Genomic DNA, 16,760 nt, shown 5'->3' with positions numbered 1-16,760 from the left:
ACCATCACCCTGAGGGAAGTTCCATCAGAAAAGTACAAAGTGCAGTGGATAAAAATATTTTTGGATGAAGAATCAGGAATGGCATTATGGAAAGGGTGGCTCTTGAAATAGGGTTATTAAAACAATACTAATAACCACATCCATGTAGCAGAGGGCCTGCCCCATAGCAGGTATTGAGTCTGCCCTTGAACTTGCCAATGCTGACAACACTTTCATACAGTATTTGTTATTTTTTTCCATCTTACAGATAAAGAAACTGAGACTCAGAGGAGTTAAATCACTTGCTCAGGCCAGGCATAGCGGCTTACACCTATAATCCCAGTACTTTGGGAGGCCAAGGCAGGAGGATCGCCTGAGGTCAGGAGTGCAAGACCAGCCTGACCAATATGGTGAAACCCTGTCTCTACCAAAAATACAAAAATTAGCTGGGTGTGGTGGTATGCACCTGCAGTCCCAGCTACTTGGGAGGCTGAGACAGGAGAATTGCTTGAACACAGGAGGCGGAGGTTGCAGCGAGCTGATGTCATGCTGCTGCACTCCAGCCTGGTAAACAGAGTGAGATTCCATCTCAAAAAAAAAAAAAAAAAATCATTTGCTCAGGGTCACACAGCATGTAAGCAGCAGAGCTGGGATTCATCTTTGAAGCCCGTGGTGGACTTTCAAGTTAGAAGTAGAGGGAAGGACAGAAGAAGTCCCAGAAAAAGGAAAGCATTTAACTGTTAATTTATTTCTCTTTCAATTTTTATTTTAGGTTCAGTGGGCACATGTGCAGTTTTGTTACATTGATATATTGTGTTTCATTGAGGCTTGGTGTCTGAACGATCTTATCATCCAGGGAGTGAGCATAGCACCCGATAGGTAGCTTTTCAACCCTTGCTCCTCCTACCCTCTCCCCTCTGGGAGTTCCCATTGTCTACTGCTCCCCTCTTTATGTCCATGTGTGCTCCATGTTTAGCTCCTACTTATAAGTGAGAACATGCGGCATCTGGTTTTCTAGTCCTGTGTTAATTCACTTAAGATAATGGCCTCTAGCTATATTCATGTGCCTGCGAAGGACATGATTTTGTTTTTGTATTTTTTCATGTGACACCCCGCCCTCCCCACCCCCCCACACACACTTTCTTTATCCAGTACATAATTGATGGGCGTCTAGGTTGATTCCATGTCTTTGCTATTGTGAGTGGTGTTGCAAGTGAATGTCTCTTTTTGGTAGAACTAGGTAACTGTTGAAAACATACTGCAATTAGTATGCAGTTGGTCCATGCATAATGAGATGAGCACACAGGGTGACTGGGCCATTTGAAAGCAGACCTGTGTATCCCAGAGCAAAGAGAGCCACCTAAGGTCACTGAGTGCTCACCCAGGCCATAAAGAAGAAGCTAGGAATCCACAAAGAAACGTCTGCAGATTGGAAGCCCCATGCCTCAACTTCTGCATTCTTGCTACAGAAGGGGGCTGGCCTCAATACAGGGCTTGTGTGCTGCCTCTGCTAGATGTCTTTGAGGACCAGCAATGTCCAGATGGGCAGGTTCCAGGATGGAAAAAGGGCCTACCATTTCAGGATTTGAAGAAGGGTCCTGCCCCTTTGTGGTCAGAGTAGAGAATAGAACGCAGAGAGGTTGGTGGTGTCCTGGAACCAAGGATGTTCTAGCTTGAGTAATGTCATTCTGTGATCTCTCCAGGTCAGGAGCTGAGAGGAGTGTCTCATCCAATGGCCCCTGTGAAGTCCAGGTACTAAGAAGTGAGTTGGGGTGACCAGGCCAGGATAAGCCAAGTCAGGGGTAGGTAGAGACTGTGTTCTGCAAAGTAACTTCCTGAGGCAGCTCTGAACATTACAAGCAGGGGCTGAGGGATAAAGTGCAGTGTGAAATTAATTCCACTGGGAAATGACTGAGCAGGCCAAACCTGTAGCCTTCTTTTCCAATAGCCTGAGGGGGCTGGGGACAGGGGTGGCTGTTCCCATGAGCAGAGGGTAGAGACATTGGAGGCCAGTTCCAAATATGTCACCAAGAGCATTTCAGGGCCTTTTGGGTGAGAGGCAGCATCAGAAAATGGCTCACGAAGGGCTGCCCAGTGTGAATGACTGGCCAGTGGTTGTTTGAGATGATGGCTTGGACCCTCCTCCTGGGGGAGATGAGGGTAAATGGCTTATGTTCCAGTGAAGGAGATTTGAGAGGCTTCCTGAGAGCGAGAAGCCTTGTTCCCTCAGTGTTCCCCGCCCCGGCCCGAGCTCCTGAGGGGCTGCACACCCCCGTCCCCTGAGTAGAACACACCATGGACTTCTTTGTCCAAGTGGATTTCGAGCCTCTCAGAGGACCTCAGCCCCAAGTCCCTCTTGACTTGGAGACACCAAGGCAGACCTTGGGCACATTCTCTTTCCCACCCCACCCACCCATGCCTTTCCCGTGAACCCTGTGCCCAGGCCCTCCTTGCTGGCCAGCGCTCTCCAGGTAGACACACCTGCAGGTCCAACCACTCTGAAGGTTGCCTTCGTGTTCACTCTGCGTAGAATTCCCGTCTGTCTCATTGCTCATTTGTTTGGCATTTATTGAGCATGTCTGCTATGTTCCGTGAGGCAGGCGTGTCGTGTGGGCACCCTCGGTGACATGGGGAAGAACAGCCAAAGCGATTGTTTTAAAACTTAAGCCACCTCAAGCCATTCCACACCCCCCACCCCCACCTTCCCCCACCCCTATAATCATCTCATGCAGAGCAAAAGCCAGAGTGTCCTTAGGGACCTGCAAAGCTTGGTACTCTGTGATCGTGCCTGCCCTGCCTAGCCTGCCCGACCTCCCCACGGTGTCTCCTCACCCTGCTCAGGCCACTCTGGCCTTCTCAATGTTCTGCAGCTTGCCAGGCACTCCCCTGCCTGAGGGTCTTTGCATCTGAGCCACATCTCTCTCTTTCACCTCCTCCAGGCCTTTGCTCATATGCCACCTTCCCAGAAGACCTTCCCAGCGGCTGTTGTCAAAAGGTCTCCCCCAAAGCCCCCTTCTTTCTTGTGAATAGTGTTGCAAGTGAATGTGTCTTTTTGGTAGAACTAGGTAACTGTTGAAAACATACTGCAATTAATATGCAGTTGGTCCATGCATAATGAAATGAGCACACAGGGTGACTGGCCCATTTGAAAGCAGATCTGTGTATCCCAGAGCAGAGAGCCACCTAAGGTCACTGAGTGCTCACCCAGGCCCTGGGGAAGAAGCAAGGAATCCACACCCCCTTCCCTGCTTTAGTTTTCTCCGTAGCACTTTTCAGCATGTGATGTGCTGTATATTTTTGCTTGTTTAATTTCCTGATTGCCTGCGTCATGGCACTAGACGTGAGCCACAGGGGGGTGGGCATTATTGTCTGTTTCTGTTCAGAACAACAGTGCCTGACACACAGTAGCATTCAATATCTAGTTGTTTAGCTGGAGACGTGGCTCTGATCCTGAATAAGGTATCAGCTAATGATGTGTAACCCAGCCCATCAGTTCCCCTCCCTGGGCCTCAGTTTCTTCATTTAAAAATGACAAATAGAATAGGTGACTGTCCTGCGCTCCTTCCCACTACAGAGTTGGTTCCATGAGAAGCCCCAGAAAGCCCTTGTCTTTAGGGAACCTGGAATTGAAATAAAGAGGCTCAAGACGGAATACCAGTCTGAAAATGTGTTGCAGAGACAGTGCATGTGGGGTGGTGGTGAGCTGGTGAGGCCAGTGAAGGCTTCTGGAAGCTCTGAGCTGGGGGCTGGGGGGCTCAAGGCTACGGCCGAATTGCACGGAAGCCTCTGATTGGGAGCCAGGTCAGACTCTGGCTGTGCTTGTGAGCTCTTCCCCAGGCCCACAGCCACCAGCGGCCTCTCCCGATTCTCACAGTGGGATGAGGGGCCCAGGTGGGAGGTGGGGGAGGTGAGAGAGGGAGCTGCCAGCTCAGAGACCCAACCCCTTGTGAGTGCCGAAGGCTTCCCTGCCTCTTTCGGCCACGGAGACGCTAACCTGCAGGCCCCAGAGGTGGCTCAGCCCGCATCTTGAACTCATTTTCCAGCACGAGGGAGTCTGGTTTTATGTCACAGTCCAAGGCACATGTTTACTCAGCTTCTCTGCTCCGCAGCCCAAGGAGAGATAACTGAACTTGATGGATAACCACTAATTGGATCATTACCTTCATTTCGAAATGATTGCCCCTAGCCACTGGGGGCATTAGTTCTGAGCTGGGGCCCCACAATCCAGCATGCTCCATCAGCCCAGACCCCAGCAGGACTGTAACCCCACAAGGGCTCACAGCTGTACTTCTGTCTAACTCTAACCTCTAACCAGCCCCCACCCCATGCTCTCCCGACTCAGTGTCCAACTGGTCATTGTGCGCATTTCCCCACTGTTTCTCTCCTCTGGAGGGCCCTCTCTGTTGCCAGGGCTCCCAGGAACACCAGTTCCCACCACACCCTTATCCCTGTCTACCTCTCCATTCTCTGATTGTCTGACAGGTGCATAGTTTGCCTCTCTAGACAGACAGCAGGGTCCTTGAAGGCAGAGCAACCTCTCTTCTTTCAGGTGCTCCTTGTATTGCTGGCACTGGGCTGGGCACACAATGGTGGCTGTTGGTTGATTGATGTTATGGGGCAGGAGGGAAGGGCCGGAAGGGAGCACGATTGATTCCAGCTGAAGATGGGGAGGGGGGCGCAGGCAGAGGGCAGTGATGACTGGGGGTGGGGGGCAGGCGGGTCAGGAGCTCCAGAGGATCCACCCCCATGCCCACTCTACCCTTGTGACTCCGACCTGGGAGCCTGGGTTTAAAACACTAGTTTACAGAATAATCCCGCTGAGAGTGGTTAAATAAATTACCATAACTCCTGAGATGAATTGAAGAATATTTAATGATCTAGGGAAATGTTCACACTAAATGAGTGAAAAAAAGTTACAAAAGATAATGCACAATAGGATTCCGTTTAAAAACGTTGCTAAACACACATGTAGAAAAATAGCAACTGGCATATATTGAGCCCTCACTGCACGTCCTGCACTGTGCTACGGGCATCCTGCGCATCATCTCATGCTCTCTTCATGTCAATCTCAGGAGCTGGGTTCTTTCCTTATCCCCATTTTACATGTGTGGAAACTGAGGCCCCGAAGTGAAGTGATTTTCCCAAGGTCATACAGCATAATGTGTCCCCTTTCGTGCTGAAGGTTGGACAGGTTAAAGTCTTTCAGCTCTGAATTTCTTATGTTGTCAGGAGGCCCCTGAGGCAGAGGAATCAGGTCAAAACGCTGTGAAAACCACGTGGTGGGGAGAGCAGCCAGAGGGCGCGTGCACCTTCTCTGTGTGCGAAGGGCCCTGGAGCCTGAGACCAAACTTTTCAATGTTTCCCACCAAGGGTTACCAGGGTGAGCTCGAGCAGTGAAACAACCTCTTGGGGAAAGGCCATACTTACCCGAAACAGTGTTATCCTGGGGTTAAACGGAGTCATTGACTGGGGGTAGGGAGATTGGGGCAGGGAGACGGGGTCTGTTCTTGCCTTCCATGGCCTCCTGAGATGTTGCATACATCTGGCCACCCTGGGACTGGGAGGTGTGACAGGGTGGGGAGGTATCATCTGAGGGAGAGGGTCAGAGAGTCCACTTACAGTTTTCAGAGAAGCTCCCTGACTTTGAAGAGGGACATGGGATTGGGAAATAAAGCCACGTTATCCCTGCACTCACAGTGCCTGCTGGTGCTGATGGTGGGGTTTGGTAGGACAGTGGATCCTTGAACATCAGGGTTTGAACTGTGAAAGTCCAATCATATGCATTTGTTTTTAAGCAAACGTGAATGGAAACAGACACGAAACCTGTGTATATGAAGGGCTGCCTTTCTGCACACTTGGATTCCACAGGGCTGACTGCAGGTCTCGAGTATGTGTGAATTTTGGTATATGTGGGAGTCCTGGAACCAATCCCCCATACATACTGAAAGACAACTATATATGAATCAACCTATCTTAATTGTCTATTAATTGAGTATCCAGTGTGTGTGTGTGTGTGTGTGTGTGAGAGAGAGAGAGAGTACCCATGTGTGGGCACATGTGTGTGTGTTTGAGGCATGAAGAAAAGGAAGGCATGGCTCCACTCTGGGAATGAGACTGACCCAGGAGGGAACTCGAAAGGCTGGCTGCCACACTCTGTTACAAACAAGGTAGACAAGAGCTGCTCACCTGCCTGGACTCATGCTGAAATTTAATTGCAATAGTAACGGTGCTAAGAGGTGGAACATTTAAGAGGTGATTAGGTCATGGGAGCTCTGACCTCTTGGGTGGGATTCATGTCTTTATAAAAGGATGAGCTCAGCTCCCTTTCGCCTCTGCTCTTCCGCCTTCCACCATGTGAAGATGCAGTGTTTGAGGCCCCATCTTAGAGTCAGAATTGCCAGCCCTGTTGGCTCGATCTTGGGCTTCCCACCCTGCAGAACTGTGAGCCAATAATCTCTGTTCATTATAAACTACGCAGTCTTGGATTTTTTTGTTATAGCAACACAAAACAGACTAAGACACCTGCCCTCAGATGTGAAAAGATATGTTGTGAAGACTCTGAGATAAGCTTGAATCCTGGGCAAATTGTCCAACACCTTCCACTGAGCTGCTTCCCTTCCACCCCTCCCCACCTCCTCCCTTCTTTTTTCCCCTCTTCTCAGCTTCAACCTGTGGGGAAACACTCCTCTTATCTGCCCTGTACACAGGATTGTTTTTCTTTTGAGGGAGGCCTTAGGGAGGGCCTTGGGGGAGTGGGAGGTGCCATTTGCTTGTATTGAACACCTACTATGGGCAGGCCTTTGTGTTAGGCACTCGTGTGGGGGACAGAAGGTAAGTAAGGCATGGTCCTTGTCTTCATGGAGCTCATGAGTAGCACAGCAGAGCACAAGGCTTCAGGTGATGGAATGTAGGGCTTGTGGGCAAGGGTGGGTAGGACTCAAAGATGGCAATGAGGCCCCGCACCTGGGGCCTCACTGAGTGACTGAGCAGCGGCAGGGAGTTTGGATGGGGGACACGGATGAGGATAAGTTGATGATTTTGGGGAGAGTGGCTCAGGGTTTGCCTAGGCTGACTTTTGAGGGTTAGCAACCATCACCCATGATTAGGCAAAGCAAGATGGCAATCAACACTTCTGTCTAAGCCCCTGGAATGTTTGATGTTTCTCATGGACCCTGGTATGGTCTGGCCAGGTGAGTATGCAGCCTGACATCTATTGATAACTCATTCTCTGCTTCCCTGCCCCATCCTTCCTGGGCATCTGACCACCTCCCCTGGACTTCTTCAGTTATTTACCGTGGGGCTCTGTGGGAAGTGAGAATGCCAGCACATTCACGATGCCCACTCAGGTGGTGCCGGGAGCAGCGAGAGGTTCTGTGGCCTGACCTAGCAGCGGTCCCTGCTCCTCCTCACTGAGGAGCCCCTCCCAGGTGTGAGGAGATGAACCTGGAAGGCCTCGGCCTAAACATGTCTGACTCTGATGGCCCCTCGGGTGCGTTTGCTGTGGCCCAGTGCTGAGCAGTGCACGCTTCCTCATGTCCTCGGATGTGGCCTGCCCTTCTGGATCCTGGGTTTTCTCCCCTCATCCTGACATTGCCTTCCTCCTTTCCTCAGAAGTCTTGGGCCCAGAAGGAATTAGTTCACTTCTGGAGTAGGTCCCATTGACTTTGTGTATAAACTTTGATGATACCTTCTCTGAATTCCCCAGCCTGTTTCAGCTGCAGAAAACCAGTCACTTCCAGCTTCCCCACTCTCCTTCAGAAAGCGTAGTCCTCCTCTGTCAAGTGGTCCCCCTTACACTGCTTTACCGGGCTGATTCTGAGTTTTAGCCATGACTCTAATCTTGTTGATTGAGGTGGTATTTCCCCATCACACAAAGTCTCTTTAGCCCTCTGTCTCCCTCTCCCAGCTCTTTCTTGGTATCCACCTGGAGAAGGGAGGGAAAGACCACTCAGTACATATTAGACAATGAGCTGGATGTTTGACCTTTTTATTTTTTTTTCTCATTTAAGCCTGTCAAGGTCTCTCCTATATATTGTTATGATTTTTCACACAGAGAAGGAATCTGAGTTTCAAACAGGTTACCTCAGTTTCCCAAGGTCTTAAGGGTGGTGAGACCAAGCAGGATTAGAAATGCATTGCTCTGGCTGCAGAGTTTCCGCTTGGTTTTTGTTATGGGTTGAACTGTATCTCCCAAAGAGAAATGTTGAAGTCTTAACCCTAGTCCCTATGAAAGTGGCCTTCCTCAGAATTAGGGTCTTTGCAGGTGTAATCAAGTTAAGATGCGGTCATACTAGATTAGGGATGGGCCCTAATCCCATCACTGATGTCCTCATAAGAAGAGAAGGTTTATTAGACACAGAGCGAGAGGCACAGGGGGAATGCCATGCGAAAATGGAGGCAGACATTGGTGCGATGTCTCTACAAGCTGAGAAATGCCTGGGATTGCTGGCAGCCACCAGATACTGGGGGAGAGGCATGACATAGACGCTCCCTCTGAGCACCCAGATGGAACTACCCGTGGCAACAGCTTTATTTTGGAATTCTTGCCTCTAGAACTGTGAGAGAATAAATTCCTGTTGTTGTAAGCCACCCAGTTTGTGGTAATTTGTTATGGTAGCCCTGGGAAAATAATACAATATCCTATCCCTCACTGTATTAGTCAGGAGATTATATATATGTGTGTATATATGGCAGCCCTGGGAAAATAATAGTTTCCTATCCCTCATGGAGTTTATACATGGAGTTTATTAAGTATTAACTTACACGATCACAAGGTCCCACAATAGGCCATCTGTAAGCTGAGGAGCAAGGAAAGCCAGCCTGAGTCTCAAAACTGAAGAACTGGGAGTCTGATGTTTGCGGGCAGGAAGCATCTAGCATGGGTGAACGATTAAGCCTGGGAGGCTAGGCCACTCTCACCTTTTCACGTTTTTCTGCCTTATTTATATTCACTGGCAGCTGATTAGCTTGCACCCACCAGATTAAGGGTGGGTCTGCCTTCCCAGCCCACTGACTCAAATGCTAATTGCGTTTGGCAACACCCTCACGACACATCCAGGGACAATACTATGCATCCTTCAATCCAATTAAGTTGACATTCAGTATTAACCATCATACTCACTTACTTGTAAGAACTATGTTTCTTTTTCCTGGCCTAAACAGGAGACTCCTTCAGAAACCAGCTGGTTTCTTCTCTCTGGGACTGACCTAGATTTGGTTAAAGGGGTATTGCATGACTCCACCTGGGAGCTGCCCCATGAGGCAAGAGAGGGCAGTGGATGAAGAAATGACTTAATTTTCTTGAGGCCACCAGAAAAGACTTATGGAGGCAGAAGCATGGCAGAAAACAGAAATTGGAAGTGTAGGATAAAGAGCTAATTTGCGGAAGACGGGAGATCAGCGTGTGTCAAAGCACTTGGCATGATGAAGCATGATGCCTATCACATTGTAGGTGTACAATTAATGTCAATAACAGAACATTAAAGAGTACGAGATGACTTAAAAACAGTTAAAACCGTCCTGCTGCATATGCACCACTGTATGTTTACCGGACACAAGTTTTAGGCAAGAGTGTTGTTACCTAAGTTGGTTTGGGTGAATTGTCAAGGGTATATGTCTGGTGCAATGGAGGAAGCCCATGCTCTGGCCTCCGAAATCTGAGTTCTGGCTTTGACTCTGTTGCTTCCTATTTGTATGACCTCGGGACCTTATTTGCAAAGATAATAAATTTCACGATAAATCAAGGTAATAAATTCTTCTTCTGGACTTGTGGAGATGGAATGGCAAAGAATTTGAAAGTTCGAAGCGTAATATGAACATTAGCTGCAAAGCACAATATGAACATGAAGGATTACTGTTATTATCCGTTGGCTGGTCCCTTTACTGTTCTGTGAATGCTCCATAACCATCTGAGCCTTTGCTCATGGTCTCTTTACACACTTGGAAGTCCCTCTGTGTAAAGTTAGGATTAGGTTTGTATACAATTAACGGAAAACTCAAAACGACAGCGGCGTGTTTCTCTCCCATATGCTAGTCTAGACGCGCTCCAGGGCTGGTAAGGGTGACCCACGATTCTTCTGTCCTGATGCTCTGGTGTGCCTGGTTGCCATTTCCAAGGTCACCTTATGGCCCAAGATAGCTGCTGGAGCTGCAGCCATGACATCCATATTTTAGCAAGGAGAACAGAAAGACAGATGGCATGCTTCCTATCTTTAAGGACATTCTCTGGGAATTACATATGCCATTTAAAAATATATCTCATTGGTCAGAACTTAATCATGTAAACACATCTAACTTCTGGAAGAGCTGGCAAAAATCCTTTTCATTCTGAGCGGTCATGTGCCCAGCTAAAAACCAGGGTTCTGATTTATAATCATTCTTCAAAATCAAACTCACTTTATCTGCAAAATAGTTTGTATTAGGCAAATATATATCTCGTCCATAGTATGATTGCATTATGCCAGGAAATGAGTGAAATGCTTTACATGGATTATCTCATTTAAACTGCACCCGGCCCTGTGGGCTAGGCACCGTCATTGTCTGTGTTGTAGATGAGGACACGTGATTCAGAATTGTAAAATTTCACTGTTGAGGTTTCTTTTGAAGCAACTCTGAGATGGAAATTAGCAATGAGCAGGCAGGGTGTGTTTTAGAGAGTGCTTTGGGGGATGAATACCTGTGAAAGGAGGAAGGCATGGAAGCAGGATTGGACAGAGGAAAAAGCTGAGCTTCCGTTCAGTTCAAATGAGGGTCTCAGCTGACTCCCCAGGGACCCCTGAAGCTAGGATTGCCTTGCAGAGCTGTTCCAAGGCACTAGAGGGATCCCTGTCCTGGTCACTCACTGGAAACAGGCTGTCCTGGAAGGGAGCCTGACCCTGGGCAAATCACTCTCTCGGGCTGAGGCAATCCCTCTAGGAGGCTGACAGCTGAGGACTTTCAGCAGGCAGCTCTCCCGGTGGCTGCAAATTTAAGTCCTTCCTTCTTGAAACAAAATCCTGGAGGGATCAGAGAGCCCCCCACATTAAGCCATTTGACTAAGCTTGCACTAAGTAGCAGGTGACAGAGACGGGGTACCCAGGACATCCAACCCCAGCAGTTGGGATCTTCCTGCTGTGCTGAGGCTTTCGGCCATTAAACAGCTTGCTGAAAGTCACCACTAGCAAGTCAAATCCACAATTCCAGCACCCTCATGTGGGTTCTAAATCAGTTTACTATATCCTCTCTGTAGAGTCTCTGTTGGTGCTTTCTCATGGGAAATTTACTCCCCTGTTTCCTGTGTTCCATCTTCTTTCTTCTCTCTCAACAAGGTCTGGCAGTTAATAGAGCTCTGGTCTTCTAGGGGCTCAGCCCTCTACCAGGTGGAATGGGGTTCTGAGGGCACGGTCCTGCCCCAGCAAGGCTGCCGGCCACTTGGCGAGCCAAGGTTATCACCCACGCCAATGTTGGCAATTGCAGCAGACAGATGACTACTGGATACTGCATTGTGAGTCCTGTCTGGATGTGCTGTGATGTTCAGAGGAAGAAAAGATTGACCGAGGCTAGATAAGAAGATTTGTGCTCATGCCGGCTCTGCCCCTGTCCCACCACACAGACTCCCAGACACTGGAGCCATATTTTCTCCTCTTTCATAACCCATCAAGTGCTCAATGAGTGGGAATGGATTTTAGAACCTTGGAACTGGAAGAAGATGGTCAAGTTTCTTAACTCAGAGATGGGAAAATAGAGGCCCAGAAAGCAGCATGACTTGCCCAAAGAGACACCGCCAGGCGGCAGTAGCATGGCTGGCTTGAGAACTTGGTCTCCCGACTCCAGGCTTCTCCACCACCATAAGCTGCTCCTGCTGAACAAAGGCCATTAAGATGGGCTAGACACAGAGTCCAGACCGGTCCCTGCTTTCTGGCATTCTCAGCAAAGCACACAGGATCATCACTGTCACAGTGAAGAAAAACAAAATGCCAAATTGGAACTAGATGGCCTGTGGCAACACCCCACAGAACCCTGTAACTGATTCCTACCAGGCCCGGCTGCCTCCTTGTTAGTCCAAGGCAATGGCTCCAAAGTGGGCTGCAGGGAGAAGAGCACAAAAGTTCTTTCTACTTTGGGCTTATCACCAGAGACTTCCGACCATACTAGGTCTGCTGAGAAGATTTAGGAATGATTCTGTGGGAAGCCAGAGTGTGGTAAGTTTTAGATTGACAGTTCAATATGCAGAAAGCTCTTGCCCACCGCCCAAGACAGGCTTCCTAATACACTGTAACCTGCATCTTCCTCCTAAAACATCTTAGCTCCATGAGCAATAAAACGGTCTGGCCTAAGTTACTGACCTTCTTTGAAGTCCCAGAGAGGCCCATAAATAAGGTAGGTACTTTGGAAGGGGGGCACTCATTTTGAGGGGTCCCTACGCAACTCTTTCAGAGCGACATTGATTTGTAGCTGCCTCTAAGTCAATTTCCTGGGGCTCATAAATCTTGATTCGAGCAAAACTAAAATGTCATCAATATTTATTTGATGCGTTTCTTGCCACTCCATAGAAAAAAGAAAAAAAAAAAAAGTCAGCATCCTCATCCGCTACCCTGGAGAAGGTAGAGAACACAGCCTTCTCAGGGTTCCTCACAGACCATTTCGACCCTTTCATTGTGAACTATAAACCCCACCCGGGTAACAAATGTACCATTTCATGGTCAGCAAGAGTGGTAACTGTCACTGGAGAAATAAAACTGAGTTATTGTTTCCAGTTTCAAAAGAACAGCAACAAGTATAAAAAAAAAACCTGTATGTGATCCCTGTCCTCTTCCCCTCAGACACCTGCAGCCATCTAATGTTTCACCGAATCCTGCCACATAAATGCATAGCTTCACTCACTAATCCATATGGCTCCAGAGACCACTGTTACATGAGAACTTAAACTGATGGGGCCAGGCAGCCCAGAGCAGCTTAATCTTTTTTAATTCAAATCGACTGAGTCCCATGTGGCCCAGAGATGATACCCTATATGCTGCAATCAGACTGACCTAGACTTCTTGTGCTCTAAATGATTAATGAAACTGCCTCCAGTTTGTTTCTATGGTGATTGGAAACCCGACCCGGACAGAGGAATCTGCCATTCACGGTGAACGGAACGGAAATGGGGGGAGTACAGGGGGACCCTGGCTGCTGGTGCTGGTCGTGAAGAGAAGATGCCCAAATGCCTCAACTCCTCCCCCAGGCCCTCCGCTGTGGGCTCAGAAATCGCAGTGAGGGGAGAGGAAGAAAATGGCCCTCCTGGGGAACTTTTAACTCAACCAAACTGCGGAATTATTTTATTCTCCCAAAGTATTCCTAAAGCAAATGACTGAAGAAGAATTGAGGGAAGTTAGCATTGAATTCACATTTGGTTTCCTAAAATAAATGCATGAATAACTTAAATAAAACAAAACCATGAAATCTTTGACTCCTTCTTTAGAATGAATGGCTTTGTCTACTATGAACATGACAAGAGCCGCAGAGTCTCTCGTATGACCTGTTCACTCTCCAGTTCTATGTAGTTTTGTTTCCCCTCCTTGTTGAAAATAGGCTGAATTTGGGCTTCACACGGCAAAACTTTGCTGTCAGAGCTGTCAGAGGCCAGCTGAGTGGAACTTGGGGGAACTGCATGCAGCTGGTGGAGAAGCAATGGACGTGAAGAGTTTGTGCTCAGGGTCACCTGCTGCCGCCCACTAGGCAGGACAGTTGCATCCTGCTTCAGGTTGGAGTTGATTACCTTCCTCAGCAGCGCCTCCACCCCCTGCCAGGTGCCCAGGTGCCACAAAGTATGGAACCTTGAGAGAGGTCTCAAACCGTGACCACCAATGGACATATTTGAACATTTTGAAATCTGAGGCCTTGTCCAATGTGCTGTTGACGGAGGACAGTGACTTTGGAAGCTCACGGGGCATCATTTCCTGCTTTCTTCCCTCCTGCTCACCTGCCTTTCTTCATCTGATCTCTAGCTACCTCCTTCAACACTCAGTCCCCCTGCGTGTCAACCTGTGATGCCTTGTATTTCCCATAGAAGAAATTCCAGATTTTTGTAAGACACACCCAGGTGCCTACAAGGTTCTGCCCACCTTCCATCCAAGCTGCATCTCCCGCTCATCTTGGCTGGCTGACTGTTCACTGCCTGACCCATGTCCATGACTTTCCAGTTCTCTGCCTTTGCTTGCACTGTTCCCCCTGTCGGCAATGCCTTCCCCAGCCCTCTCTGTTGGAATACTCCTGTTCCTCACGATCCAGCTCTGATGCCATCTCCACAACAGGCATCTCAGCTCCTCAGGCCCAGGGTCTTTTTTCTGCCTCTTCCCCAGCATGGCATCTCTTTTAATAAACAGTGCCCCTGGCTCTGCCTTGCATGATGGGAAATCTTATTCTTGGTCGCAGGAGCCTGGCACCATACTGCATGTTCAGTCTGTGTTTGCCAACTTGAATTTCTATTTCCAACCTTACTTCTAGCTGGTAGGGTCATCTGGCCACACTATCTGTTGTCCCCATGATGGTTGCTGCTGACTGTCCCTGGGTGAGCAAAGGCTTCAGGACTTTGTGTCTCAGAAAACAGTGAGGGATGCTTCTGGAAGGCAACCAGGAGCTGCTCCACTCAGCTCTCAGCCTCTCTCCCCAACAAGCTGGAGCTTCTCTGGCCCAAGTTTCTGCAGAAGTTTCTACAAATTCAAACCTTTCCTGTTGAAGGCCTGAGTGGTCTCAACCAGGAATGAGTGGTCCTCAGAGGGTCTGGCCAAGCCCCGCCTCCCATCCTGGTCCCTCTATGGCAGCAAGGTAGGCTGTCGGCTGCTGGCTGGGCCGCACCTGTCGGGCAGGGCCGTTCCTCTGCCCTCGGCAGGAGAAGGAGAACCTGAGTGGGCACAGGCCTCAATCTGTCTCTCACCCATCCACTTAGACGTTTTTGCAAGCCACATCCTGGTGAGGGATCCCTTCGCCTTATCTGACTCCCCTGTGGAAGTAGATATCATGCGTGCCTGTTCTGGTCCCTGAAGACGCAGGTGGCAAAACTTGGGTGTGGGGCCCTGGCAGGGAAGGAGTGGTGTTGAGATGCCTAGGAACAGATATTTGGGTGAGCAAAGTAGAAGGGAAGGATATGTTAACACAGGTTGACTGTCGCTTCCGGGAAGTAAGCCTGGGGGGTTACATCCCCAGCATGGTGTCCACCTTACCATATTAGACCCCATGGCATCCTGCTCATCTGGAGTCACCTGTGCTGCAACACAGAGCTCAGAGAAGGCCCCTCACTCACTGCCTTGGCCACTGCTTCTTACCTGTCCGAAGGACAAGCTTGCAGCCCCTACATCTGTAATATTTTGTGTGAGCAGTAACAAATCTCTCCCCTGTTCCCCTTCATCTCTCCTTGTGAATCCCCTTTCCACCCCGAAAGTGACTTGTCATCGCTGTCCATTTTCTCAGATTACATTTTATTATGAAGGGCTCAGAAAAGCTCCTATCCTCCGTCCAGAAGGCTCTTCCAGGGATGCCAAGGGCGCTCTGCCCAGGCCTGGCCTGGCAAGTGGACTGGTGGGTGACTCTAGACAATGTAGGGACTGAATCAGCCACCGCAAGCAGGAATGTGAGCCTCACAGGAGACACCCGGAGAGCGAAGTGAAGCCATGAATATTTAGACAGAGGGAGAGTGGAATTCAGCCTGACACTGATACACAGGAGGATTGGATTGATCGCAATAGCCTAAAATTAGAAGCAGTCTACGTGGGAGTTCAGACTTCAGGCTCTAGAGACAGACTGGGTGAAAAACTCTGAATTTGCCACTTACTAGCCCAGTAACCTTGGGCAAATTACTTAACCTATCTGTACCTCAGCTTCCTCGTATGTAAAGATAACAATGGACTTCCTCTATGGGGCTGTTGTGAGGATTAAGTGAGTTCTTGCAACATGCTTGGCACATGGTAAGCACATACTTGCTGCGTTATAAAAGAATAAAGATCCTGTCTTAGATCTGGTGGGATGTTTCTTTCCTCTAGAGTTCCTTTTGCTGCTTTCCAAATCCCCCTTCCACCTTTTTACTTGTTTTGGAGGAAAGAAGTGTGCCATGGACTGAAAGTTTGTGTCCCCGACAAAATTCATATGTTGAAATCCTAACCCCCAAAGTGACAGTATTAGGAGGTGGAGCATTAGGCAGGTGCTTGGGTCATGAGGGTGGAGCCTCATGCACAGGATTAGTGCCCTTATAAAAGGGACCCTGGCTGGGTGTGGTGGCTCACGCCTGTAATCTCAGCACTTTGGGAGGCTGAGGTGGGTGGATCATGAGGTCAGGAGTTCGAGCCCAGCCTGGCTAATATGGTGATACCCCGTCTCTATTAAAAATACTGAAATTAGAGAAGACCCGGATAGTGCCTCCCGGCCACGCCGCGCCGGCTCTGAGCTTTCCGCATGCCGAGTCGCTTCCTTTTCCTCCACTGGAGCAGCTATGGCGGCGGTCAAGACCCTGAACCCCAAGGCCGAGGTGGCCCGAGCACAGGCGGCGCTGGCGGTCAACATCAGCGCGGCGCGGGGTCTGCAGGACGTGCTGAGGACCAACCTGGGGCCCAAGGGCACCATGAAGATGCTTGTTTCTGGCGCTGGAGACATCAAGCTTACTAAAGACGGCAATGTGCTGCTTCACGAAATGCAAATTCAGCACTCAACAGCTTCCTTAATAGCAAAGGTAGCAACAGCCCAGGATGATATAACTGGTGATGGTACAACTTCCAATGTCCTAATCATTGGAGAGCTGCTGAAACAGGCGGATCTCTACATTTCTGAAG

The 16,760-nt window shown here is 49.1% G+C and overlaps 1 protein-coding gene across 1 annotated transcript in view; it reads right to left on the bottom strand.

The window, feature by feature from the left end:
* The window catches only part of LOC108315470 (translation initiation factor IF-2-like), a 45,572-nt gene extending 30,612 nt beyond the window's left edge, over window positions 1–14,960 (bottom strand). Inside the window, exon 1 of the mRNA XM_017544818.2 lies at window positions 14,797–14,960. Coding sequence (XP_017400307.1) covers window positions 14,797–14,960 — 164 coding nt within the window. The remainder of the gene's footprint in view (window positions 1–14,796) is intronic.
* Window positions 14,961–16,760: the final 1,800 nt, after the last annotated feature.

This window comes from Cebus imitator, unplaced genomic scaffold, assembly GCF_001604975.1.
Source record: "Cebus imitator isolate Cc_AM_T3 unplaced genomic scaffold, Cebus_imitator-1.0 Scaffold172, whole genome shotgun sequence".
NCBI classification, from domain to species: Eukaryota; Metazoa; Chordata; class Mammalia; order Primates; family Cebidae; genus Cebus; species Cebus imitator.
This window is presented reverse-complemented; position numbering and strand designations above follow the sequence as displayed.